Consider the following 27,311-nt stretch of genomic DNA (forward strand, 5'->3'; position numbering starts at 1 on the left):
AGTGCCTTAGATGTGTTGAGCACCTAAGATGTTCTGGAAAATGCTGAATTTTTCAATATCTGCTAGTCACTATAAGTATGCTCGGGACATTTGTGTTCTTGTGTAGATCGATAGTGATTAGGGTTGTTGAAATGTAACAAGTTACTATGTTACTGAACCATTGAATAACTTAGTGATTCCGGGAGTCGACCAGGTGTCAGTTTTCACCCCCTGACCCCTTTGTTATCAGGGGATTTTGACACCATACGAGAATTTCTCTGTTATTATAAGTGTATATCTAGCTTGCTACTTATTCTATTTATCTCTGTAAATTAATTTGACTTTGAATAAATTGTGTATCCTCCTCTTGTAGACAAAATTCACCATATTGGAAGTTCATCCCATGTTCACTTAGCCCCAGTCTCCCCTGCATTAAAGTAATCAAACCTACTTAAAAGGACGGCAATGTATTATTTATAACTCCTCTCCCAGTAAGTTGGTAAAATACAAGTAGTTATCTGATATCTGATACATTATCAAAATGAGAGATCCTCATGAAATGATATAAACAGTTTAATTAAAACATTTTATTAGAAATATTTCAACAATTGATCAGATTTTACCCCAGCCTCCCACTTAAACAAATTCTATCACCACTTCATCACAAAACATCCCTTAACACTGGTATGAGATAATTGTACCTTCAGTTTAGACTAATGACACTAATGCAGCTAGATTCATTTTAATGCATGTGCCCTATTTCATAACAATACAAACTAAAGTCTAGGATATATAGAGCCAAGTGAATAATAAATACTAAATGCCAATACTAAATGAATTTATAACATAATATTGTATAATTAGCTATGATAACAGTGTATACAACATATTTTGGCAGCATAAAAAGCTCTCTTAATGCAACTACATTAAAGCTAATGACTTTTGCTACTTAATTAAACAAACCCAACTCATTGCTAAATCAATTGCAATAATCAATTTTAAGCAAAGTTTTGATGTATTTCTCTGTAATATAATTAGTGTCCAAATGTATATAAATTTTTGCCCAGCATGATGTGCTTAAGGACACTGGAGGAGCAAGTCAAAACGTTGTATAAAATTTAACCAGTGATTGTTACTCCATAAAGCTGTGTCTATATATATTACTTATAATTACTAAATGCCATTTAAAGAAGAAATTTAAATAATAGTTAAATTAATATCCCCATATATAAAATTCTCACATGTTTAGCATCAAAATATACAAATACAAAATGATATTTAAAATGTACAATGGGAAAAATAGAACATAATGGCAGTCCAGTATATAATAACTAGGTGCAGATGTGTTTACATCAATGTGCAAGTGAATATATATGTATATTAAAGAGATTGTAATGAGGTTTTCTAAATTTTGTATGTGTATCAGGGAAACTGATAGCATCAATTTACACCATTTCAATTTTTAATCAGACTCTGAATAATTACCTTAATATATAGTCTAATTAAAACTAAAGTTTCCTTCCTTTATTATTAGTTATATTTTTAATGTATCCACTACAGTCAGGATCTAACTACGGCCCTCTTGAACATTCATTCCAATAACCTTTTGACCTTCACTGATGACCTGATTTAACCTCAGTTTGATCTTATATTAACTAAACTGCATAATATTAAAACCCCTTTTTCCCGTGTGCTACATGTAAATAATTATAATCTATATTCCCACCATGAAAAAAATAAAATGAAAAAAAAATTAGAAAAATTAAACCTGATTTGAGTATTTCATAGATTTTTTTATTTATTTCTTAATAATTCAGACCATAATTAGATTTTTGATCGTTTCAGTGGCGGAGCCAGGTATATGTCCGAGGGGGGGGGGACGAATTACCTGAGGTTGCCCGAATTTCTTACCAAGTTATGATATTTTTGCCCGAAAAACATGCCTTTTGGGCTGTGAGGGAGGGCAGGGAACCCCTCTGCCCCCCCTTTGGCTCCGCCACTGCTCTTTTTCTAGTGTCCGTTAGCGATGATAGAATTTTTTTTGTCGTCGATTAGTTTATAGGCAGCTGAGATAGCTTCTGGAATGGCTTCTGCTGATTTTGATTTTGGAGGAATTAATAATTCTGGTACTTCCAGTTCATATTTACTGATCTTGTCACATTTCTCCAGAAGATCATAAACTATGGATTCTGAGACACGTGAATCTTGTTTGTAATCAGGATGGGACGTGACAAAATTTCTCATCCATTTCGATGTGGTCTGGAGTTCACCTGCAAGAAAAATTGAGAAATTATCAGCTTTGAAAAGCAGAAATGTGCCAGAGGTTCAATAAGACAAGTTGGAACAGGGTTTAGAAATTCAACATGGCCGAGAGAGGAATAGGAGGAAAATTTTTTTAAATGTAGCACCCACTTCTGTACCGTTCGATTGATGCAAGAATTGGAACATGTTCAGAACTCTCCATTCGAGCCCCACCTTAATGTGATGTCATCACCAATATTTCAAGGGAGATAACTCTATTTAAGAACGTACCTGAAGCTCGTTTAGATATTAATTTAAGATACTGTAAGACTGTACACTGTGTATCAACGTCACATTCAACTTCTGTTATATAATGTTTAATTACACCTAATAATCCAGGTGATTCACCCTGAAAAGAAAAATGGATTGAACGTTTTCGTAGATTGTTCCGTTAAGGAGTCATAAACTCTGCGAACTTCCAACAAAAATGATGAAATGGATGGAGTTTTACGTCCTTCTTTTAAGCACCTTATGGACTGAGGGAAATTTTGCCAGGATTGATTTGTATCCATTACCCACCTTTCCATTGAAAATTTCGTCCACAGTCATCAGCTCATACTCATCTTCTATTTTATCACATTTCTTCTTATCACAATATTCTCCTGATGGTGGCCATGATTCTAGATTTAAAAAAAGACTTGCTATAAATATCCCAGTTTCTTGGTTCTTCATTTTGGGCAATCATTTCTTGGATCACTGTCATTTGGCCCTTTGTCATGCTCAAGTTGGCTCACTGCCAGACACAGATATGCCCATTGTCAGACCCAAGTTTCCTGTGGCAAAATGTAACAGAAATGAAAAAACAAAAGCAACACATACCAGTAAAGAAATCTTTTCTAAAATAAAATTTTTCATTCAAAACAGCATCTCTTTTAAAAGCTGTTTTCATATTTTCATCAACCTGTAAAATAGTGTTGCCTAATAAAAGATTCAACATATTAAAGTAGCCTTCTGGACTCGATAAAAGGGAGATTAGCATAAAGTAGTTCTGGTAGTTGAGCATGTTCTGCCTTTCTTATTGCATCCACCTGATGACCATTCTAGGGAACCTTCAGAAACAAAATGTTTGAAACTATGGTGGTGTCCAGTTTAAGGTTAGACAGTCCTGCTCACCATAAGGACTGTCAGACATTTGAGTTTGCATTAAGCATGACTGGCTGGCATTCCCCAAAAGTAAGTTGAAGGTCCTACCTTAGAGATGGGTATAATAAGATTGAGTTTATAGGTAAGGATAACTCTGGTAAGTAGTACAATAAACGTAACATAGGCAGCATTCTCAAAATCTGACAACTGAACCTAAAAACAATAAAGATTATAACTTAAAGGCATTGTAAAAAGGTTTTCTAAACTTTTGATGTGAATCATGGACACAGATAGCATCAATAAATAGCTTCATTCACTCCCTCTCATCAAATGTCTCTTAATTCAAAACCACGTTTGGACATCAGCTTTTTCTGCAATCAATAAATTTGATAAAGAGAGTTGACCTCGTGTTACGGTAATCCCTTCAACCAAGGTTGAGAGGTGAATTGAAAATACTGTACCTCCATTGGTCGGAATTCTACTCTCCAGCCAATGGGAGAGTTTGGAGGCGGAGGTTTAAATCTCATAGTCTGCCAGTTGGTTGATTGAATATTCTGAAAAAAAATAACCACAAAATTGTTCAAAACATTTGTGAAAAAATGAGTTTTCTTTTTTGTAATATTCCTCTCTGTAAAATCCCACACAAAGTCTGATTTTTTGGAAAAAGGACTCCTTGTTTTCCAGCAAGAATGAAGATCATCTACCTCAAAATGATCCATTTCTTCCTCATCAATTTGGTTGATTTTTTCACTGAATAGTGAAACTGGGTCTCTGATAAACAAATGAGACATATGTTTTGCCAACAGATCATCTACATCTAGAAAAAAAGATAAGGAAATCCATTAGAGCTCATCCAGAATCACCAGCAGAGTTATCTGCCTTTTAATATTTGAATTATAACCAATTCTGGCAAAGCATCCCTATTCATTGGACTTGAACAATTAGGCAATACCAAATTGGGAATTAGGATCATCAAGGCCCAACACATGTGACTAGTCTCAATTGTCCACCAATGTAAAGCACCAAGAAACTCTAGTGACTTACCTCCCTTGCGTAAATCATCGTAAAGATCTTGATCATAGACAAGGTCAATGTCATTATAACACTGACCTTGTGGAGATAAATAACTATCTATAGAATCATAGCGAGATTTCTTTATTCTGAATTTATTCTCCTTTAATTCCTACAAATAAATAAATAAATTTCACTCAAGGGTTTCCTAATTTTGGCATAGATACCCTTCCATATTACAGATAAATAGCACTGAATTCTGACATAGATGCCCCTCCATATTAATAGTTCTGATGAGAAGCATTACAATACCTTTAATCCAAGTTCTTCATCAGTCCTATCATCTACAGACTGAGCTATAACTGTCCACCTATTGTCTATATCAGTCAGGTAGCCTCGGTATATTGGTGAGGCAGCACTTAACGCCAGCTGAAATAATAAATACAGTGGTGTACTATAATCTTAGTCAGTGGAATGGTATGTGATGCCACTTAGAATGTTCTTTGCAAGGGCAGCCATGATTAGGCTTCGGCCCCCCTAGAATTGCCTGTGGTCCTCCCTGGAAAGTTTTGTGGCCCCTGCTCGGCCCCCTAACCTAATGTTTCCTAGAAATGCCTCTGTTGAGATATGTAAGATAATTTTGATGATGAGATATGTTAAGAATCAAAGGTCTGATGAGATGTGTATTTAGAATGTTGACAAGTGAGGTATAAAGTTGGATATGGAGGTAGAAATCAATAACAAGTGTCAATACAACAAGACAACAAGTCAGATGAGGATCAACAAATAAACAAACAGTGTATTGATCATAGACATTAATCAACATTAACATCACTATAGTTCAGACATCCTACAGACCACACTTAATCCCTGTCGAGTTGGCTACAGACCACACTTCATTCCTGTCTACACTTACTTTTCATTCAAGTCCCAAGGAACACATGCTGTTCCAACTTGTTTTAATGAAATTCCAGTTGATTCAATGAAACCTGTGAACTCAACAATTGAGTGCCACCTTAGTCACTCTGTAATGGATATGTTGACTTAGCTCCCCTTTTGTAGAGCTAATATTTGTTCAATGTTTGGTATTGTCAATTAGGAATATTTTTTTAATGCTTTAAATAGAAGCTAAGGAGAGGTTGAAAATCAAAAAGGCCTTTACTGCACCTATCAAAAAGTGTGAACCAAAGTAGCTTTAAACTGTCGGATATGGTGGGGGAATGAATCTCCAATAGTTCGTGAGTTTCTATCATTCATTGTCTTTCATCTTTAAACATTTCAACTCCATTGTTTTTTTCTTCAACTTGTAACAACTGTTATTCATTAACCAGGGGATTGTAACAGAATTCAGAGGAACAGTCAAAAGGTAATTATAATCTCTAATTCTATACTTGATAATAATTAAACCAAGTACTGCAAACGAAACTGGAAATCTGAAGCAACATTTTGGCAAAACATAGGTAGCAGCTAATGAACTTTTCACATGAGGAAGTATATCAATCACAAGTATTTTAATCCTTCAACTAGCTACACATTGTTCCTCCATGAGTTACCGTGGTTTGATGTGGACTTTTCATTCAACACTAATAACATTTTTCAATTCCTTGTCCATTTACTTTCAGGAATGAACAGAGATGAAGACTGACATGAAATTCATCCTAGCTGTCTTTCTTGTTTTTACCATTATACAAATTTATGCCATGCCTGGTAAAGATCCCCTGAGTGTGTGGAAGCCTTACTTCGGTAAGAATGTGAAGAAATCAGAAAAGATTGATAAACCTATCAAAGATACAGTGAAAGTGGTGTCAGAAGAAAAAGATAATGGTGATGCTGCTGTTGTTGACAGCGCTGATTCTGATGATGGTAGCAATGAAGAACATGATGATGATGCTACTACTGATGAAGATGCAAGTATTGAAGACACTGATGATGACCCTGAAGACTTAGTTGATGATGATGATGATGATGATGATGATGATGATGATGATGAAAGCATTGAAGGTGCTGAAGATGATCATGAAAACTTAGATGATGCCAAAGATCACAAAGATAAAGAATCCAAGAAAAGGTCAGATAAGAAAGGCGATGATGCAAAGAAACAGAAAACTGAGAAAGTACAAAAAGACGCTAAACTAGCTGCTAAGCCCAAAAAGAAAAGTGCCAAACCTACCAAAAATTCAATAAAGGTGAAAAAAGTGGCGGAGAAGAAAATGGTAAAAAATAGCAAAACAAAGAGTAAAGGTAAGATGTCTTAACACAGTTCATTTTCATATTATATTATTGCTCTAAATCCTTAACCAATTGCTTGTGGGTGCTAAGAAGTGCTTAATCCATGCTTTTAGCTTACTAAGCTTGTTTCCAGCATAAATCAGAAGTCTTTTAAAATATGATATAGCAATTAAACTGAAGAATGTATGTTTTGTGTATTTACAGGGAACAATCCCAAGCCCATGAAGAAGAACCCAACAAATCCAAATCAAGGACCAAAGGGAGACAAGGGAGACCGAGGCCCAAAAGGGGAACCAGGGGATGGATCATTATCAAGTATTCCCATGCAAGCTGCCTTATCCACAGTCCTTACGAACCATTTTGGACCAGCCAAAGACACCATTGTACCCTTTGACCTCGTGCTGCTGGATCTGGGTGACAACTACGATAACGGCACCGGTATTTTTATATGCACGATCCCCGGGACATATGTCGTATCTTTGTATCTGATGTCACATCCTGGGGCAAAGGTCAATGCACGTATCTTTATCAACAATCGACCAATCGCAGCTCTCTGGGCAGACGACAATAAAAACGTAGGATTCTATCCATCAAGCAGTATACAGACTGTTACCCCTCTGGAATTCGGTGATCAAGTCTACGTAATGCTGGTTGATGGAGGCTACGGCGAGAGTTGGGTACATGCCAACTACAATGCCTTTACTGTCTATCTTTTGTATGAAGATACATTCATGAAGAAGCGTAGATAGATTTGATTATCAAGTCTGAAATTTTGTAGATTTTTTAACAAGTATATTTGAATTTGGTATATTTAGTAAGTCCTTTTCCTATTATCCAGTCTTTTTTTATGATATTAACATTATATTGTATCTTTATTGAATCTAACAAAGTATTTTTAGAGACAAAAAGGTGTCAATTCTAACTCACCAATATGGGACAAAGGGGAGCGAGCTGGTCATAGAGTTGTCTTCCCTCGTTAATATTACAGGCCTGGAAAGTGACCTGTAAGCAGGAAGCGCCCATACCAAACCCCATGGCGTCCAAGTAGACATGATCAGTCAGGGCAGCTGATTGGGAAGTTCCATCATCTCCATACTGGCTCAGATCTTCTTTAAATGGCACTTTCGTATTTTTGTCTTTATAAACTGAAATAGAAAAATTATAACTAAAATTGAAACATGTTGTTACTCACCAATCGTTTACTGCAAATTGATTACAATACCTTAAGCATTTTTCTTGCAGTATCGAAGAGCAGTAATTTGATTGGATTGTATGTTAAGTTATACAGCCAATCAGAGTACTTACTTGGAATATTAATTGCCACCTTTTTCCCCCTTCTCTCTCGAATATTTCTAGTTAAAGTACTGAAAATAAATGAAACTTTGGATATAAAACAAATTCATTTGTAGTTTCACATTCTACTGTTTAGAATGTTTGAACAAACCTACTTAAGTATACAATACTAAGCTGTTGGCAATGAGGGAAATTCTGTTAATTAATTGTGTATTTATTTAAAAAGTGGTGCAATTATACAGTAAGCATAAATCTGTAACTAAAAAAATAAACTAGGAGAGACTCACTGAAATCTGGGATGACCTTGGTTGATGGCACCATCAGGAAAGAACAAGGAATGACTGTAACCTTTCTCTGGGGTGGGTTTTAACGCTGGGGACGTGAAATTTTCACATCCTATTCTGAAATAGCAAACATCATTCTTATATTGATTGTGAAGAAGTTTTTCTAAACCTTATATATATATCAGGGACTCTGATAACATAGATGGCACCATTTCAATTTTCAATCAGACTTCTTAGGTTCCAATTCCACTAAAGCTAAGGGTTTTAGAATGCACTATCGCAAAGGTCCTTGTGTGATATAAGCTTACATACCTGGGAAAAGCTGTCAGTGAAAGAGGAACTTCATCATAAGCTAGTAATTTCTGGATTTCTTCACGTCTGTAACGAAATCAATCGAAGGGAGATAAATCCAATTTATATTTACATTGGTAGCTCTCAGGGGCCAAGATTTACTGGGACGTTTTTACCTCCTTTACCGAAAACTGTCGTGTGCATCACACATATCAGAACTGGTATGCCTGCTATTTCAATGAAAACTGAACAAACCTTAGTTTCATATTAGCTTCCACCATGTTAAAATGAGCCATGAGACCTCCGTAAGGTTTTCCTGGGGTACCTTCTACCATATATTCAGCATACTCTGGTCTCCAGGTTGATGGATGATCACTGAAAGACATATCTTTCTTTGAAAACATTGGCAATGTTGGTGAGCCGGGGAGCCAGATTGCGGTGCAAGACAGTTAGAAAGGGCAGTGGAATATGTCGTGGTGATTTTGTTCAATTGGTAGCAAGTTGTCTTGGATTGAATACCATGTTTAGTTCCTTTCAAGGGTATCAAATGATTTTAATAAGATCTTTAGATACATCAAAAACCAGAATTCTTTTCAACTTACTTTGGACATTCAAGTTCTCTTTTCTGTAATTTCTTCAGGACTTCTTTAGCTTTAAGAACTAATCTACATTGTTTATTGGCTTTATCTAGCTTGACTAACATATACTCCACCTACAATACACAATAACAGTGTTCAATCCCTGCAAAATGATGCCTTCAGATTTTTCAACCCAGTTTCCTCCAGGCAGTAATGCAGGTCGGGGGGACTGTCATGGAAAATGGCCTAGTCCTTCTGCTGGGACAATAAACCGAGGTCCTACAGACTACAGACTGTGCACGTTAAAGTTCCCTCGACAATATGAATCCAAAAAGGGTAGGCTGATGTGGCTGACCTGACAAAATTTCCCTCATTACACACTGCAACGCGTTGTCCATTCATTACACTTTAATGTCTTACCTCATCTCCCCAATATAAGCATTCCTTTTCTAAATCTTTACATTTATGGTACTGGTAAATAAATTGTTGTATTCCGTGTTTCCGAACGTGGTCAGCCTGTTTCTTGGTTTCTTCCCAGGACAAGGCTGTTCCTTCAGTCAGTAACCCCATATTTAATATATGATATCAGAGTTGTTTCACCTTTAAAATAGAATGGTATTGAAGAAAATTTGGAATTTTTTATGTGTATCAGGACACTGATTTCATCAATTTGCACCATTCAAATTTTCAGTCATACGTCAGATGTGTGTGGTTCTTTTAATTCCAAGAAGCCAAACTTAACTGTACTCTTAGCTGTTTGAATAAAAACAACACTCTACCTTTATCGAAGTAATCCTGTTGTTTTATTCTTATCTTATCTAACAGCTACTCAGCTAGCTTACTTTATTGACACTTCTAAAATCATAAGAGATAATTATTTAGTATTAGCCAAGAACTGGAAATAAAATGCATGTCATTGGATTAAGGTGATAGGGTTTGATAGCTGACACTGTGCCAACTCTTCAAAGCGCTGGCTGAGGCATCAGAATTATTTTTAACCAAGACTAAGGCACCTAAACAGAAGACCATCTAACTGGCTAGAGACTGAGCTATCAAACTACTACTTGAAGAGGCTTCAAACCCACATCACTTAAGCTCCTAGCAGATGACAATCTAACTCCCCACTGACTGAGCTGTTCCACTGCCACAAGTGCCAGCAAAATGCATTACCTGTTTCTAAGATTCAAACCAGCTGCTAACAGTAGACAAATAAGCTATTTCAGTGTAGGCCTACTAGTTGGCTGACTAAAAATTTTGTTGTGTTTGTTCCTTTTATGTTCCACCAGTGAGCCAATAAGCCTTTCCACTTAGTGTTACACCCAATTATTTTTATGTAAATTAGTTCGACCATAACAAAAACCCTTAATCATTATGCATGCAAAGCCTGTACTCATTTACATTCAACATGCATACAGCGTGGACAAAACCATTTGCTCAAACACTACTGAGTCATCACATCTGGCACTGTTTATTAGCCTAATCTACTACTCTACTAGTCTTATGTTGTAAGATAGAATGCAGTGCATATAGACTGCAAATAATGACGATGAATTTTTTTTACTACAAATGGCCTCTAAATGCGTTAAATGTGAAATTGCAGTTTTGAAAAGATTACGTAATTGTGGGGTAACTTTCATATAAGCAAATATTGACAACATTTTAAAATGCTAAGTCATCGTTACCTGGCAAGAGCTCGTTTTTCTATTTTTAGAGATTACAATCTCACAAAGCCACCATCTTGGAAAAATGTAAATAAACATGGATGCGTCTAAACTCTCGATTTGGATTTTAGACACAACTTCTACATCTTTATAAAACGTTGAATGAAACTGAAAGTTAGCAAAAATCATGAAAATATATGTTTGTTATTTCTAAAATGCATTATTTTTTGATAATCAATGGAATGTCTGAATTTAAATGGGAGTTAACTCGTCTTGCTTGCTGGACAGTGGACAAAATCATTTTTTAGCACTTTACCATGGGAGGCAACTCTACCTGAAATGAAATTACTACGGACCACATAAAATTTCTTTCTTGTACAGCCAATAAGCAGATATTATCGGCTTGCATCCGAAGGACTTAATCCCCGCCTCACCAAAATGAATATTAGAGAGCCTCAATACAATACATCACAGTTTTCAGCATCTAATTCCGTCATTGCTCTATTTCGGAGTGCTACAACGAAAAAGGTTGATTTCTTCAAAGGTTACATAAGAAACGAGAATAAACACGAATATGATCAATTCAAGAAAATATTTTGTTTTGTTATCGATTATAACCGAATTATTTTAGTGCGAGTCATAAGTAGTTGTTTATCTTTACGTTTTGGTAACGTGATGTTATCAGATCGATTTCAAGGTTGTATCGTATTGATCCAATAGCTCATGTGATATAATATAGAAAATACCCGTATTTATCCTAATGTGACTATTAGAAGTATTAAAACAGAACCTGAAACATGTTAGTTCCCAGAGTTTCACACTGTGCGACACGTTTTAGGTTTTATTTGAATACTTCTATATTACAACTTTGCAAGTGGCTTTCATTTTCATTTCTGTCTAAAAGTGCAGATGCAAATCTGAATGTTTCGTTTGATTCTCTCCTGGGCGCGACTTCACTTACCATGCATGATCTAATGAACTTTTTGTGCATCTCCTGTTATATTTCAACAAATGAAATGCCCTGTTGCATAATATATTTCTTTGCTATATGAAAAATTCTGGGACATCATTGTTACACTATATAGAAGCAAACTTCCATTTGAATAGATCTTATGGGATTTTACCCACAAGGTAACCCGTTTTACAATTAGACCTAATGGGATTTTGAAGACTATATGAAATAAAATGAGTTTTACGTAATACGTTTCTGTGTAGGCCTAATGGAATTTTGAGAACCAAACAAAGAAACTAATCTATCTTGACCTTGTCGTTAGCTACTCAAGAATTTATTTAAGTGTTTCACAGAGGTCATATAACAGTTCAAGAAAAACGGTTAGTAAGTCAAGGCCCTTATGATAAATATTCTTGAAATGATATACCTACCCCTAACTGTGTTGAGGTCGTACTTGGATCCATCTTGGACTAGCCATCACACACGTGAGCCTTAACTGGAATGGAATTTTACATCCATCTAAGAAATCCAACGCAAATGCAGGAATAGGGCGTTAAGCCAGCATTTTGTGGATGTTCTTTCGTTACGGCCATAGCGCAACCCCCACCTCTACCTCACTCGTCCCAGGCTAATGTCCCAGTGAGTTGACAAGTAGATGGTAGGTGTCAATTTGACCACGTTTTCCCGATGGTGTGATCATAAAAGTGTGAAATCCGGTTTGTCAACGCGGAAATAAAAGGGGATTTTTCATCAGGCTATGCATCATGCGACCATTATAGAGGCTTGTTATGTCGCTTGAAGTGGCGTTTCCACTGAGGATGTGAAAGGGGGTGGGGGTATTATTTGTCCCCTTTGACAATTTTGTGCACCCCTCCGCCTAATAATCGTGTTAGCTGTATATTTAAACCCTCAAAATGAAACCTTAGTCATAATAATAGAATGTCCAGACCCCCCCCCCCCCCCTTTTTTTTTCTACCGAGCCTCCGTCCTCTGTAGGCCTCCGTGTTTTTGTGGTGGTAGACTTATTTATTTAATTAGACCTGTTCAATATAGCGTAGAGTACTCAAGTTTCTTTCTCAATCATTTTTAAAGCGTGTCTATTTGTCATTTAACAAAATAAGGCCACACAGTTCTATTTTTGGCCTCAAAACGGTGAAAAGTTTACTATAAACGTCGGGGAATTTGTGAACCTCTTTTTCAGCCAATCAAAACGCTGCATTCAGAGGTCACCATTCTCTCTCATAATATTTGACCCCAAGTCACGTGATCAGCTGATTCGACTCATTTTAATTTTCAAGCAAGTTAGAAGGCAATATTCTTGAAGATTTTTACTAATTTTTGTGCATTTTGTGAATTTTAACCGGTTTGCCATTGGATATCCTGAAAGTCGGAGTCATTGAGTACACGTCCAGCCCAAAATTCTAGTCAAAAGTCTGGTAAGTTTCGTCTGTCGGCTGAAATTTGCCATGTTTTGTGTCGTTATTTTGCTGTCAAGCTGTGTTGTGACGGTTTCAGACCACAGCCATGTCTGAGTGTAGTTATGTAAAGTATTGAACAAAATATAAATAAAACGTGGACGAGTTTGTGAAGGTGGCTTGCTCTGAAGAGATGCTCAAATACAATGTCCAGGACTTGCAGGATTGTTGGCATTGCTACCCCAACCAAGAGTATTAATCATCCCTTTGACTTGGCAATTGACTTATTATGATGGGTCCCCTACCCCCTCTGCACCATTCCTTTCTCTCCAGGGCACTGGACCTTAGCCTCAAAGACCCCCACTCTCTTTGATCACTATGTTTCTTAGATACTGTGGTCAGGTTAGATGTCTGGGTAGACTGGTATATTGACAAAAGTTAAGCTATTCAAGTTTACCCAAGACTTTCCCGCAGGACCGCAGTCGTTTTTTTTCCTAAATCTATTGCTCACTCACATGTCAGTCTTTCACTCATTTGTTTCAGTTTGAATTTTGGTAACTGTTTCTTTTGTTACTTTGAAAAGTTCAAAGGTCATTTTGTTTAACAACAATGGGCTAAATGCAAAAATAAACAAAGCCTGTTGTAGTCTTGAATAGTTGAACTCCACTGTTGACAGAAAGTTTGTTTATTGTAAAGTTTTATGGTCTGCATCCTCAATCCAATTTGTTGTTTGTGACAATTTATTAAAATGTGAATCTGTTCTGTAGGATCATAGGCTTTGATTTGCATAGAAATGTCACTTGTGCCAACTTTTATCGAATTTTATTGAACTTGTAGAATGTTAAATCACTGTAGAAGATACTCCCTGAATTGTATGTAAACATTAAGTAAACAAAGCTAAGCTCCGAATGTAAACAGCGGTAAACAAAGCTGAGTTCACCCTTCATTTCATCTCAACACGTTTTGTGAGTTAACAGTGTTTGTTTTCAAGGTGTTTTGAAATATTTCCAACATTTTTCCTCTCACCTTATTGTGTCTTGGGTCATCTTCTTTGATTCAGTGGAGACTTGGCCTGTGCTTTTAATCGAATTTTATTTTGATATTGCCGAAGAGATTCTTTTAATAAGTCTTGGTACCGTACCAATATTTATTTTCACATACCAGTATTCAACAATAAGCTTATCTTATTACTCTGTGACCTAGGCCAGTGCTTTCATTAAAACTTATCTCAATACACCTCAACACTGCTTTAACCCTGTGCTAATGCAAGTGCCTATTGAATAGTAACTTGATACCTTTCAACCACCCTAACCACTGATATAGAACTGTAATTGATTCATCAGAAGTCTACAGTACAGTTTAACCTGGGAAATCTAGAATACCCACTGTGGTCTATATTTCCATTCATAGAAAAATAGGCTATAAAAAATGGCTGTTTGACATTTCAGTTATTGCGTTGCTACTGTGATCTAATTTCATTGTATTATTTTTAGTGCACATTCTTTTATGTTGTACTCTAGCTGGGAGTATGTAGGAGGGCTGTAGCTCACTTGATCAGAGTGTAGCTATCTTTACATCATGTCATTTGATTCCAGATATACTGAACCAGTCAGATAATTATCTTCACAATGTTAAGCTATTGGAAAGCATTCAATATATACTACAAAGTTTGTAATAGCTTGAAATTGTGAAGATGAAGTTTGTAATAGCTTGACATTGTGAAGATGGAGTTGGTAATAGCTTGACATTGTGAAGATGGAGTTGGTAATAGCTTGACATTGTGAAGATGAAGTTTGTAATAGCTTGACATTGTGAAGATGAAGTTGGTAATAGCTTGACATTGTGAAGATAAAGTTTGTAATAGCTTGACATTGTGAAGATGAAGTTGGTAATAGCTTGACATTGTGAAGATGAAGTTTGTAATAGCTTGACATTGTGAAGATGAAGTTTGTAATAGCTTGACATTGTGAAGATGAAGTTTGTAATAGCTTGACATTGTGAAGATGAAGTTTGTAATAGCTTGACATTGTGAAGATGAAGTTTGTAATAGCTTGACATTGTGAAGATGAAGTTTGTAATAGCTTGACATTGTGAAGATGAAGTTAGTAATAGCTTGACATTGTGAAGATGAAGTTTGTAATAGCTTGACATTGTGAATATGTCGGTTAATTAGTTTCCAAACAAGGCTAAATTGCTTAATCCACTATTAACACTGTGTTTACTTGTAGAATTGAGTATTTTACGCAGTATTAAGTAAATATCATGTAATATCTATGAAGTAATGATATTAGCTTGATAAATCGCTGGAGGTATTTGGCTAGAGTGTTAGGTTAGGTATGTGAAAGTGTAAAGTCTACTTGGTAACCAGCCAACTATGGTGATGAAACAATTTGTCTTTATTTAATATACCGGTAACTTAACAGCCATGTGCCTAATAGCTTTATAATAGTTGGGACAAAAAATGAAATAAATGGAGTTTTACTCCCTTTTCTCTGCAACTAATGGGCTAATGAAGACAGGTAATGTCATTCAGTATGCAATGATGGAAATTTTGCCAAGACATTGGTATTAGCCAACTCTTTATCGATTTCCAAAGGTCGAGGGATCTTTAATGTACACAGTGTGTAGCACACAGGGCCTCGATTTATTTTCCCATCCATCCAATGTGCATTTAGAATGAAACAGGGTTGGAAAACACAACATAACTTTGCCAGTTATGTCTGAAAAAGGCTTTGAAATGCTCGGCTATAATTTTTGTCTTTAGGTTATTTGCATTCTATGTTGAATTTTCTTTTTCCAAATCAGGTGTAGATAAGCCGGATGTTGAATTATAGTTTGTTACATCAGCCTGATAAGGTGTGTTAACTTAATATATTTCCTTTCCTTTCATAATTGTTAGGCTATCAAATCACTGAGGACATTTTTTACTCGGCCGTATGACTGTTACAGACGCGGTTGAGTGACATGGCATGATATAGATATTAACCAATGAAAATCCAGGTATTATCTTACTATATCTCCACAGCTGTCACATGACTTGTCAATATTCCCTTTATACATTGATTGTATTTATATCATTAGTATAATAATTTATGAATAAGAGTTCATTTAAGGTAAGGTCATGGGTCATTTTTTAAGTTTGATTATGTCTGGGGGGTAGTGAGTGTGGGGTGAGGAAAAGGTGTCAATAGGTGACTATATTTATATCATTAGTATAATAATCAATTTAGAAATTAGAGTTGAGTTAAGGTAAGGTCATGGGTCATTTTTAAGCTTTGATTTATCAGGGCTACTTAAAAGGAGGAGGGGGGTATGAATAAATGGTTAGAAGGTTTTAAAATTGCAGCATATACACATGAATTCTGTGCTTGCTCAGTGCTATTATGGATAAGCTGTCAGCCTTTCTACTCCCTTCACTTACATCCAGTTTATCAAGGGCCCTTAGGAAATGTAGATGTATTAACAGTTTATGACATAGTTTCTACCCTTGATCTGTGCTGTTGTGGATAAATTGTCAGTTATTTTACTCCCTAGTTTACATCCAGTTTAACAAGTTTAACCCTTTCAGGACCCTAATGTAGACCTGTTAACAGATAATGATTACACTTGTTCACCAGTGACAAAGGGTTAAGGTTTTGTTAATGAAGTAGATTTATTTGATTAGTACACAATGGGAGAGAGATATAAAAGGGATTTTGTAATATAAATATTCATCATCTAACAATGGATAACAAATTCAAGGTATTAATCCCTCTAATTATTGTGATTATCAACTGTAGTTAACAATAACAATTTGTTTTATATTTAATTGTGTATTAACCTTAAATCAAATTTCATTCTGAAAAGTATCAAGATTATTAGTAGATAAGATTGGGACCCATCTGTTGGCAAATTAGATTGCCAATTGAATCAAAAAGTGTCACCCTTTTACTGATATTTGACAATATGATAGCAAAATTTACCATCTTGAATTATTTGAATCAGTCTAAATGAAAATGTGTTTGATACTTTGATACATATATATACAAAGATCACTGTGGGATGAGAACCTTAATCACAGGATATAGTCTAATTACATCTTGACAACTGGTGTATCAGTTTAAAGATTGATTTAGATAAGGTCAAGATTTGATAACCAAGAAGCCTACTTACTGAATTATAGCTTCTTCATTATAATATTTCATAATTAGACTAATGAAAGGTGGCTATTGCAGTCAAGGTATAAGACATAGTTGTTGAATAATAGTTCAACATTGTGAAGATGCCGCTCTCTTTTAATTATTGGAGTCTTTTTTAATTATTGGGGTCAAATTGCAGTCAATTTTTATGATATTTATTTCTATATTAAACTTTGAAACCTGATGGTAAATATAGTTTACATGTGACATCATTTCTATTTTTACCTCTTCCTACATTAGTTCTTTACTAATCAATACAGTTATTTAGTATCTACCGAGGAAATCTTATTAGTTGTGGTAAGCTTAGACTGTAATGTCAAAAAATGATGAAACATTTCTATATCTGATTGTTTAGATTATAGGTTTCTGTGAAGGTCAACTGATTGGTGGTTTAAACACCAGCTTGCTATTGTAGTGGTGTATTGGTCCATTTGTTGGTCATGGTAGTATATTTGTTATTATCAGTTTAGCAGGACATGCACATTTTTATTGGGATAGTCACGTAATTTCCCAAAGAATTGCCTTGTCAGTGATGAAGATCGAGGGAGCTGACAAGGAAAAGGTTGTTTGGATGGGACAATATACCAAGGCCCTGCGTGCTACAGGCTTTTCAGGTGCAGAAGAGTAGGATGTAAAACTCCATTCATTTCATTAGAATTAGTGTAGCTATAGCTTTTAAAAGTTAGCAATAATATGAGACGATGTATTGATTTATTATACAGTGTATGAGCGAGATATCACCATTACAACTGACTGTTTGTTTCTACACAAGTCTATGAAATATTAAAGACCTTGTCGAGGGCTATTCTTTATTCTGATATAGGTCAGAAAGTCTTTGATTGGTTGGTGAAAAACTTGACTTGGTTTCAAGATCTTAAGATTCAAAGCATACACTAATAAAGTAGAAAATTAATGTCCACTTATGTGTTCAAAATTTTATCATTTCAGAAATGGAAAACTTCAAAATTTTGGAACATTGAACCCTAACCTTTGCTGACCTAGTTATTGACCAATCAGCATGAGTGGATTATTCGGTCGACTCTTTTCCAACGTTAGAGGATTTTACAATGAAATTAATTCAGCCACATTAACTGGGGCTATAGATGTGATCATCACAGAACAAGAAGATGGAACATTCGCCAGCTCCCCGTTTCACGTCCGTTTTGGAAAAATGGGCGTCATACGAGCCAGAGAAAAATTGGTAAGATTGTGTTCATTTTTGGGTGGCTGTAGCTCATTGTGTCAGAGTGTTTAAATTATGTGGATTTCATACGTACGGTGAAGTAGTAGTTGTAATTGTGGATCTAAGGGCTCCTCCAAAATTTATGTGATTATGAATGCTATGTGCTTAAGGTCAAGCCCATCCATCCATCCATCTGTCTTCCATTCATCCACCTCATCCATCTCTTCTTTATTACAGGTTGATATTGAAATCAATGGTATACCAGCTGATATACACATGAAGCTAGGAGAAGCTGGGGAAGCTTTCTTTGTTCAGGAAGTTGATGAGGTAACACTTAGTTTCTTAAGTAGGAATTTTTAAACGCCTATACAGCACATTTATAGCTATTATATTGATCAGAGAGTCTGGGTTGGAGTTAAAGCCCTTGGCTGTCCAAAGACCCCTTGTGTCAAGCCTTACTTAGTCTGTGGCATCTGGAACCAAACAAATGCCACCAACCTGTACTTATGATGTTTTTGTCCTTTCTTTTCAGGAAGTTCCTCCCCACTTGGCTACATCTCCTATCCCTTCGTCTCTGGAACTTATGGAAGAGGGAATCAAAGAGATGAAGGGAGGGACTGGAACAGTCACCAGCACACCCAGCGTTACCACGACAACCTCTATATCACAAGGGGAGGTAACTTTAGACCAATCAGCAGACGATTTCAAGTCAGCCATGAGTATTTTGTTGAAGGATATGAAAAGTGACAGTTCTGTGGACGAAAACAAAGAGGAAGAAAAACCAAAACCACTTCGTAAGAAAGTTTTGAAGAAGAAGAAAGTTGGGGGGAAATCGTCCCCGCGGGTCATGTCTGCGTCTATGCCAGAAGGGGATGGAATATTCGATATGGAAGTGTCAGAAACATCGTCCGAGGAAGAGGAAGTTGTGAAACTTTCCAAAAGTATGACTTTTCCTGTGTTGGAGTATGACGACACTGTTGGAATCGGGTGGAGAAAAACGTCGTTTGTTCATCCATTAAGTGACCCTGAGATATCTCCCATTTGTAGGTAAGAGCTCAATTTATTTTGAAATCATGGAAGGATAAGGTCTTAGCTTCACGAGCATCCTATCTACCAGTTGTTGATTGGATAGAGGATCCTGCTACCAGTAGAAGGTGCAGGGAAGCAGGCTGAATAACTCATGTTCCTTTGTATTTCCAGTCCACAAGCTTCAAGACCACCAAGCCCAGTCAGTGATACAGAAGTTGACAGACAGCGTGTGGAGATAGCTCAGCAATCTATTCTGTTAGAGGACACTGCCACCTGGGAATGGGGTGACTTCCCTAAACCTCCGTCATCCGAAATGTTGTCCACCATGACTGATAAATCAGTAGACAAAGAGGACAAAGGTATTTTGATATTAATGTATGCTTTGCTGGTATATTAAGTGAATGGTTTCCATCGGTTTGACCAATCGTACCTTGGCCTCAAAAACTGGGACTTTCGAGCTAAGCCAATCAGTATTAGTGTTCACAGCTCACTGTTAAATTTGAGCCTTCAAATCCATGTGTGTCCAGAATTATTCACGTTTGCAAGTTAAAATGATGACTTGTCTTTTTTGAAGACTCTGCCATATTCAGAAAAGAGATATATCAAAGACTTGTGTCCATTTCAGATAAGAATAAATCAGGGAAGCTCTTCCGCTTGTGGAAACGTGAAAGTTCCATGAAACAGCAAGAAGCAGATGGAGTTTATTTAGATGACCTACAACTTGATGATCCAGAAATTGCTAAATTATACCTTGGCAGTCCCCGAGGGTGAGTTAGACAGGTTTTCAATCCCTTCCTTCAGCCTACATGTGTTTTTTACCTCATTGTCAACTCTGCATGTTGTTGCTTATCTAATTTAAATCAACCAGCAGTAGAAAAATATCTGAGTTAACATCTTTAAAATCTGAATCATCATCTCGAAATTTTGTAGTAGGGTGTAAAACTCCATCTGTTTGTATTTCCAGATTTATGTCGATACGAGATGATGATTGTGAATCAGGTCGCGGAGCCTCGTTACCTCAATCTCCACACTCAGTAGATGGCGCTGTGGGAGGACCAGTCAGTTTCTTGGAGTCAGAGGTCCGGCACCTTGGACACGTCTCTCTGTCTCTGTGTGGCGGGCTGTCTGATCCAGATGGAGTGAACTTAGAGAAGTTTATGCAGAAGGTGGTTACGTTTGGTGATCTGTGTGAAAAGCCCAACATGATTAATGATCCTGATCTGGTTGTCCGTATACATGACAAGTAAGTATGCGTACTCTCTAGAGTAAAATTTGGAGAATTTCCATACACATAAGGACTTAAATTTATCGTTTTATGACATCAATATCACAAAAGTTCTTGGGTATTATTAGCAGTCTTGGCAAAGTGGTACCCAGTTGTTTGCCAAGATGAATTATATTCAATTTTGAATTAAATTTTTAGGGGTTACGTCAACTGGCAGGTGGCAGCACCAATGTTGATATCTAACGTTGTTTTTCATAAAGATCTTCCTGAGGTATGTACATTACCAGATAGAAGGTTAATTTTTATAGCTAGTTAAGGACCTTATCTGCTACCTTTAATTGTGGCAAAGATGTGGCTCTGTTCCACTTGTGTGGACTCCAAATTTGAATCGATATACATTGCTGCAGAGTATAATTATGTGTTTCTGCATTTACAGTTTCTCAAATTTACTCAAGTTTTAGGATTAAGTCGCATAATCTTGAAACGATCTTAGCGCTAGGATGTCCTAGGTTCTAAGTTTGTAACACTGTTTCTAGGATGTCCTAATGCTAAGATCGTTTCAAGATTACAGGACCTGAACTCGAAAGCTGAAGAGCTAAAAAGTAGATGGTGTTTACATTACGTGACTAGGATTTGAAAGCTTAAGAGCTTAAAGGCTTACCCTTTGACCTGTTTTTGTTTCAGTCGGCTTTGGATAAATTAGATCATGTAACGTGTAGCAAACATTCATGCTTACCTGTCATCAGAATCCTCTCTAAATTATATGATAAACATGTAGGCTATAGCTTAGTGGACCAAAGATAATCATGACATCCTGGACAGTTTATAACATTAATATGAGCAGTCTAAAGCAACAAATAGACCAGGTCCTGTGTCTGGCAGGGTGTATGGTCTGGGTTTATCGATACAGTTGTACACGAATCATATCCCCACTGTGTCCGGGCACTTCGTGTGTTCACTTCCTCTATGTTCTACTGTATCCATAACCCCCCACTGGACATATACCACCATACCTCTTCTGTTCGTGGCTTCATGTGGTTTAAGGTAGTTTAAGTAATAATCAACATAGCAGAGTCTTGACTTCTATAGTTTATTACTATTTATTCCATCTCAACAAAGAGTCCATTTTATTTGGAGGTAGTTTAAGTAGTCATATACACATCAGAAGTCTTGACTTGTATAGCTTGAATTACTACTAATCTACCTCAAAACATAATGGATGTCTCATTAGGTTCAGATGTTCATGAATTTCTTTGTGCTGCTATAATACATTTAGTCATTTCTTAGACCTTCCACCTGATTTCTTCTTGAAATTTTGTTAAACTATCCAATAACAACATGCTTGTTTTTCATCGTTGTTTGTTTGTCTGTCAGTCTAAATGTAAATAATTATAAAAGCTAATGCATGTCTTTACACTTGAAAAAGCAAAATGTCCATCATCATCACCACAATCGTCAACCCCTTTCCATTTTCTTCTGTAATTTGATGTTGCTTATTATAAAGTGTCATCAATGAAAGGCTTATAGTTGAAAACATCTGAATAATGATTTAAGAGAATGACCAATCATCAGTTTTAATCAGTTTTAGTAGTGCTAAAGACATTTGCATATATTCAAGACTCAATTCAACCCCCAAAATGATGAACAATGACCTTCAAGTTGTCAAATAGTTTCCAAAAATCTATGGTAACATTTACAGGACACAGTCAAGTCCTTAAGTAAAGAACACATGCCAAAGAAGAAGAAATCTGGTGGGTCATCATGGTTTCCATGGCGACGTACTATACCAGCAGACACCACACAGGAAGTGAGCACGTCAGCCGTTACTACCCCGACTACCCCAACAACCATCCCTTCATCTATAGCAACCACAGAATCTGAGAGCTTTAATAAAACGGTATGGATTGTTTTATTGATGATTGATATAAGTACATTTTTGGTCACTTAAACAGCCAGGCTCGCCATCTATTTGACCAATGGTACCTTAGTCTCAGAAACTGGAATTTTTTAGCTACACTAATCAGTAATATTGTTCACAGCTCACCATCGAAAGATGAGCCTTCTTATCCATGTGTGTCAAGAATTATCTGTGTTTGAAAGGTGATTGGTTAAAAGTGAACATATTAAGTAGGTTATTGGAATATCACTGTTAGATTCTCTGATATATCATGTTTTATATTTTAGAGTGATAGTGGATTAAACGTAACCACATCAGTCAGTGGAGCATCTAGTGCACCAACCAGTGTTCATTCTACTCCTAAGAAAGAACCAAAGTAAGTCTCAATCTCTCTTAAGCCAGGCTTTGGTGCGATGCCATCTTTACAATATCAAGCTGTTAAACTCTGTTTTATACCTTGACTGCAATAGCCACCTTTTATCTCTCACGGAAGTTTGTAAATGAAGCGATTTGATTGATTTGATGCAATTGGAAAGGATATTTGATTTTCATGAATATGCAACTTTTCAGACCAAAGGAAGAGAGCAGCTTATCTCCAAGTGAAATAGACTCAGAAGGTTCCGAGGAAATCCTCATTTCTCAGTCATCGATCAAAAAGATACCAGAGTTACCACCCCTGAATATGGCCACGATTCATCGTGGTGAGAGTCCCCCGGATGTTTGTAAGAAAAGTCTACGTTTAACCACAGAACAAATTGTAAGTTCACTTTACTTACTCTAGTTCTTCTTCCACAATACTGGTGGCTTCTTCACAATGTCAAGCTATTACGAACTTAGTCTTATACCTTGACTGCAATAGCCACCCTTGTTTCACAGAAGTTTCTAAATGAAGCATTTTGATTGGATTGTAAATACAGCCAATCAGAACTCTTGACAGAAAGACTGTAAACAATAAGCGATGAATAGTTCAGTTGTCAGAAGATTGCACAGAGTAACAACATGTTTCAGGTTCTGTTTTAATGTTTCTATTTACAGAGAAAGTTAAATTTGAGACCAGGTGTAAATGAAATCACGTTTTCAGTCACAACTCAATATCAAGGTACCACACGCTGTACCTCTCATGTTTATCTATGGCGCTATGACGATAAGATTGTGATATCAGACATTGATGGCACCATCACAAAGTAAGTTATAATTTTCATGGTTGGTGTGAAAGTATGGTGACCTTTCCTCATTATTCCAGTCCATCAGTGGCACAGATAATCCATGAAGGATCTATGCTAGATCTAAGATCAAATTTGACCAACTCCCTCAACATCTGAAGCTAATCTTTTGATTTTTTCTTTTCTTAGGTCTGATGTGTTGGGCCAGATTTTGCCGATATTAGGCCAAGACTGGACTCAGTCTGGTATAACAGATCTCTTTACCCGTATTGATCGGAATGGCTACAAAATCATCTACCTCTCAGCTAGGGCTATTGGGCAGTCCAAAATTACCAAAGATTTACTGAAAAACATCCGACAAGGAGAGTTAGTTCTGCCAGATGGTCCTCTCTTACTTAATCCTGCTTCTCTTATCAGTGCTTTTCATAGGTAAGTGGCATATGGTAATTTACACTGACCTTTGTATCAAGAGCAACATTTGAAAGGTTCAATTCTGACAGGCTCAGTTCATCTCTGACAAGTGGGAGGTCAACTCTGACAAGTGGAAGGTCACATCTGACAAGAGAAAGGTCATCTCTGACAAGTGGGAGGTTAACTCTGATAAGAGAAAGGTCATCTCTGACAAGTGGGAGGTTAACTCTAAGAAGTGGGAGGTTAACTCTGACAAGTGGGAGAACAACTCTGACAAGTCGGAGGTCATCTCTGACAAGTAAGAGGTCAACTCTGATATTGAAAAGTTCCTAGAAGATGTATTTTTTATATTCTAGAGAGGTGATAGTGAAGAACCCAGAGGAGTTTAAAATAAACTGTTTAAAAGATGTAGCAGACCTCTTTCCTCTGTCTCCATTTTACGCTGGATTTGGTAACAAAATCAATGTAAGTAAAGGTTTAATCAGGCTAGCTAGATTGAGAGCTAAAGGATCCTTGTGAATCTAAGTTGTTATTTTTAACAAATATGGTTACTTCTCCCAGCTCTAGATTAAAATATAACTATTATTTTTCAGGATGTTGTAGCATATCGAGCTTTAAAGATCCCAAGTTTCCGTATTTTCACCATCAACCATCGAGGGGAGTTAACTCATGATCTCTCTTACAAGTTTCGCTCTTCGTAAGTACAGAATTCTTAACCTGTTATGTCCCTTTGTGGCGAAAAAATTCGTAAATAGAATTCCTTAATACATGCCCTTGTCTGTCTCTTAAAAATAAACCGAAATCTTCCCGAAACACCAAGTTACGAATCCCTTTCCATTTTGTAGAGAAGAAAAATCTCCCAGGTTAGTTTGGGTCTAATACCTATTCCAGTTTTTGAAAATAAAACAAATAAATACAACAAGTGATAACTATACAGCAGTTTATTTGCATAACTGGCTATTCCATATTTGAATATTTGATTGCAGACAAATGCAAAGCTTAATTGCAATTGTGGAAAGTAATACTGATGTTCCATTATTTTATTTTCCAATTTTTTCTGTTTCTTTTTCAGATACACGAATCTAAGTCAAATCACTGATCATTTCTTTCCTCCTCTACATTTACGACACCACACAAACGAATTTAGCTCTGTGAACTATTGGAGGCAGCCCATTCCAGACATTGAAGGACTGGAAGGGGAGGGTGTGTTAAAACTTGAAAATGAAACGAAATAAAAATGTTGACAGACTTTGGAAAGAATTGTCAACAGACTTTAGATTGAATTGTAAACAGTTTTTGGATTGAATTGTTAACAGTTTTTGGATTGAATTGTCAACAAACTTGAGAAAAATTGTCAACAGACTTTGGAATGAATTGTCAACAGACTTTGGAATGAATTGTCAACAGACTTTGGATTGAATTGTCAACAGACTTAATTGACAGATAGAGTAGAAGGACAAACTCTGTCTGTTGGCAATCTCTCTCTGATAAAAACTTAGTGAAACCACGATCCCATGTAGTTGTTCAAACCTGGAGACTGAAAAAACTGTGATATTGGTGTCTGTGTATGGATTTTGTTTTTTAATATAGATTTTGACTTATGTTTTACCCTGTGAATGAAATAACTGTCTCACTGACTAACTGAACTAACTGGCAAAGTCAAGTATTGAAAAAATATGATATTAGCCTAGTATGGAACAGGTGTAATACTCCAGTTGTTTGAAGTGTTCACCATAGTAACCAATTGGTTGCTTAGGGCTTAAAGTAAGAGTGTCTTCCAAAATAGTGTCATATCCAGAAGTGAATTATTAAGTGGATTATTTGTGCAGCTGTCAAAGTTGACACCTCCAGACATCTTTGGACTCATCTGCACATGCATAGTTAATACAGTTTGGTGCATTTAGAAGATTTCATTTTCATGAAGTGGGGGTGTTTTGTGTATAGTACTGCCTGTTGAATTTGACTACATTGATAAGTAGGAGAAATTATGTACATATGTATATAATACTGATTAATTATGCGCATATCATTAAGGTCACTGAATGATTTAATATGCTCAGGATAAAACAATGTGTATGAAATGGCAGAGGGTATTTGCCACATCTGACAATCCTTGAGAAATTAACCCTTTATGAAAAGGTCGCAATGTTCATGGGCCTGAGAAAAAGAATTAGGCCTACTGGTTATGCCATTCTCTAATTTGATTGGTCTGTATACATGCAAATGTCATGTTGACCAATCGTATTGGAGTTTAAGTAAACCATGTTAGATTTGTTAAGTTTGTTATATAAATGAAATATAAATCTTGTAAAGTGCTTGTTATTAGAATGATTCTGGTATAATTATGAATGAAATGGTAAGCTATTGCCGCCAAAATATGATTAACGCGGACTATGAAGCAACTAATTTAAGAAGACTTTTGGTGGGAATAGCTGTTCGATTCGATTGATATGGAAAAATTGTTTTGCAAGTGGAGTCTTGTTTGCCTTATAAAGACATGTTCAGCTTTTGTTCGACCAATCAGAAAGAATCTCTGTGTAAACAAAGACAAGTGATAAAGAAAAACAGCTTCTGAAGAGTAAGAAGAAGTGAATTGTGATAAACAGTAAATACTGGAGCTCAGAAGAACGAATTTCATCCATCTTTAGATTGTTTGAAGACCTACATTCTATTCTAAAAATGACCTCATTGACCTCATAAGGGTCACAATCATTGATATGTAAATTAACATAGGTCTACCTCCCATTTTCATTGGTTGCCAGAATATTCATTTTAGTATTCACCAATCATAGTCACTCACTTTCAATCATTGTTGATTGGTTCATCATTCATTTCATCGGTCATTGATTGGTTAGTTCATTAGCATTTAAACCAATCAAATCATAGGTTATAAATTGTCCCTGTACATATTCAACTTGTCTCATTGGCTGGATTTGATTTACCTTAATAAACCAAAGACCACAAAAAAGAAATAGCTGAAATACATGATAAAATTTTGGAATATTTCTGTGGACAACTCTTCACTGCAAAATACCTAGTCACATTTGTTGATAATTCAATTCTTACATAATAACTTTTGGCAGGAAGGGTTGGATAAAGAGACGTAATTCAAGGCTGTTTTGATGAGTTTGGTTTAGGGAGGTAAATC

At 36.2% G+C, this 27,311-nt stretch overlaps 2 protein-coding genes across 2 annotated transcripts; one reads left to right on the top strand and one right to left on the bottom strand.

The window, feature by feature from the left end:
• Positions 1–1,703: 1,703 nt before the first annotated feature.
• Positions 1,704–10,791, bottom strand: LOTGIDRAFT_224402 (hypothetical protein). Its single transcript, XM_009047653.1, has 18 exons — positions 10,732–10,791; positions 9,829–9,904; positions 9,470–9,649; positions 9,074–9,183; positions 8,727–8,846; positions 8,493–8,558; positions 8,184–8,297; positions 7,909–7,967; positions 7,531–7,748; positions 4,687–4,803; positions 4,408–4,546; positions 4,068–4,180; positions 3,825–3,917; positions 3,472–3,576; positions 3,100–3,181; positions 2,800–2,900; positions 2,512–2,629; positions 1,704–2,249 (listed from the first exon to the last, which is right to left on the bottom strand). Exons 3-18 carry the CDS (start codon positions 9,617–9,619, stop codon positions 1,990–1,992), a joined length of 1,965 nt encoding a protein of 654 aa, XP_009045901.1. The 5' UTR covers positions 9,620–9,649; positions 9,829–9,904; positions 10,732–10,791; the 3' UTR covers positions 1,704–1,989.
• Positions 10,792–18,273: 7,482 nt separating this feature from the next.
• On the top strand, positions 18,274–25,398 carry LOTGIDRAFT_171454 (hypothetical protein; the record flags this gene model as incomplete). The annotated part of the gene is made up of 16 exons (XM_009047654.1): positions 18,274–18,456; positions 18,676–18,765; positions 18,971–19,485; positions 19,639–19,826; positions 20,093–20,234; positions 20,432–20,710; positions 20,891–20,963; positions 22,392–22,589; positions 22,877–22,965; positions 23,160–23,346; positions 23,625–23,773; positions 23,942–24,181; positions 24,520–24,628; positions 24,757–24,860; positions 25,009–25,026; positions 25,236–25,398. 16 exons carry the CDS (start codon positions 18,274–18,276, stop codon positions 25,396–25,398), a joined length of 2,727 nt encoding a protein of 908 aa, XP_009045902.1.
• Between the last annotated feature and the right edge of the window lie 1,913 nt (positions 25,399–27,311).

This window comes from Lottia gigantea (assembly GCF_000327385.1).
Source record: "Lottia gigantea unplaced genomic scaffold LOTGIsca_115, whole genome shotgun sequence".
In the NCBI taxonomy this organism is placed as follows: Eukaryota; Metazoa; Mollusca; class Gastropoda; family Lottiidae; genus Lottia; species Lottia gigantea.

Bases quoted from the DNA above. Each gene is read 5' to 3' on its own strand.
- LOTGIDRAFT_224402 (XM_009047653.1), bottom strand. From the start codon at position 9,619: ATGGGGTTACTGACTGAAGGAACAGCCTTGTCCTGGGAAGAAACCAAG. The intron at 9,184-9,469 runs GTAAGACATTAA...TGTGTATTGTAG, and splicing joins GCTTATATTGGGGAGATGAG to GTGGAGTATATGTTAGTCAA. The intron at 8,559-8,726 runs GTTTGTTCAGTT...ATTTCGTTACAG, and splicing joins GAAGCTAATATGAAACTAAG to ACGTGAAGAAATCCAGAAAT.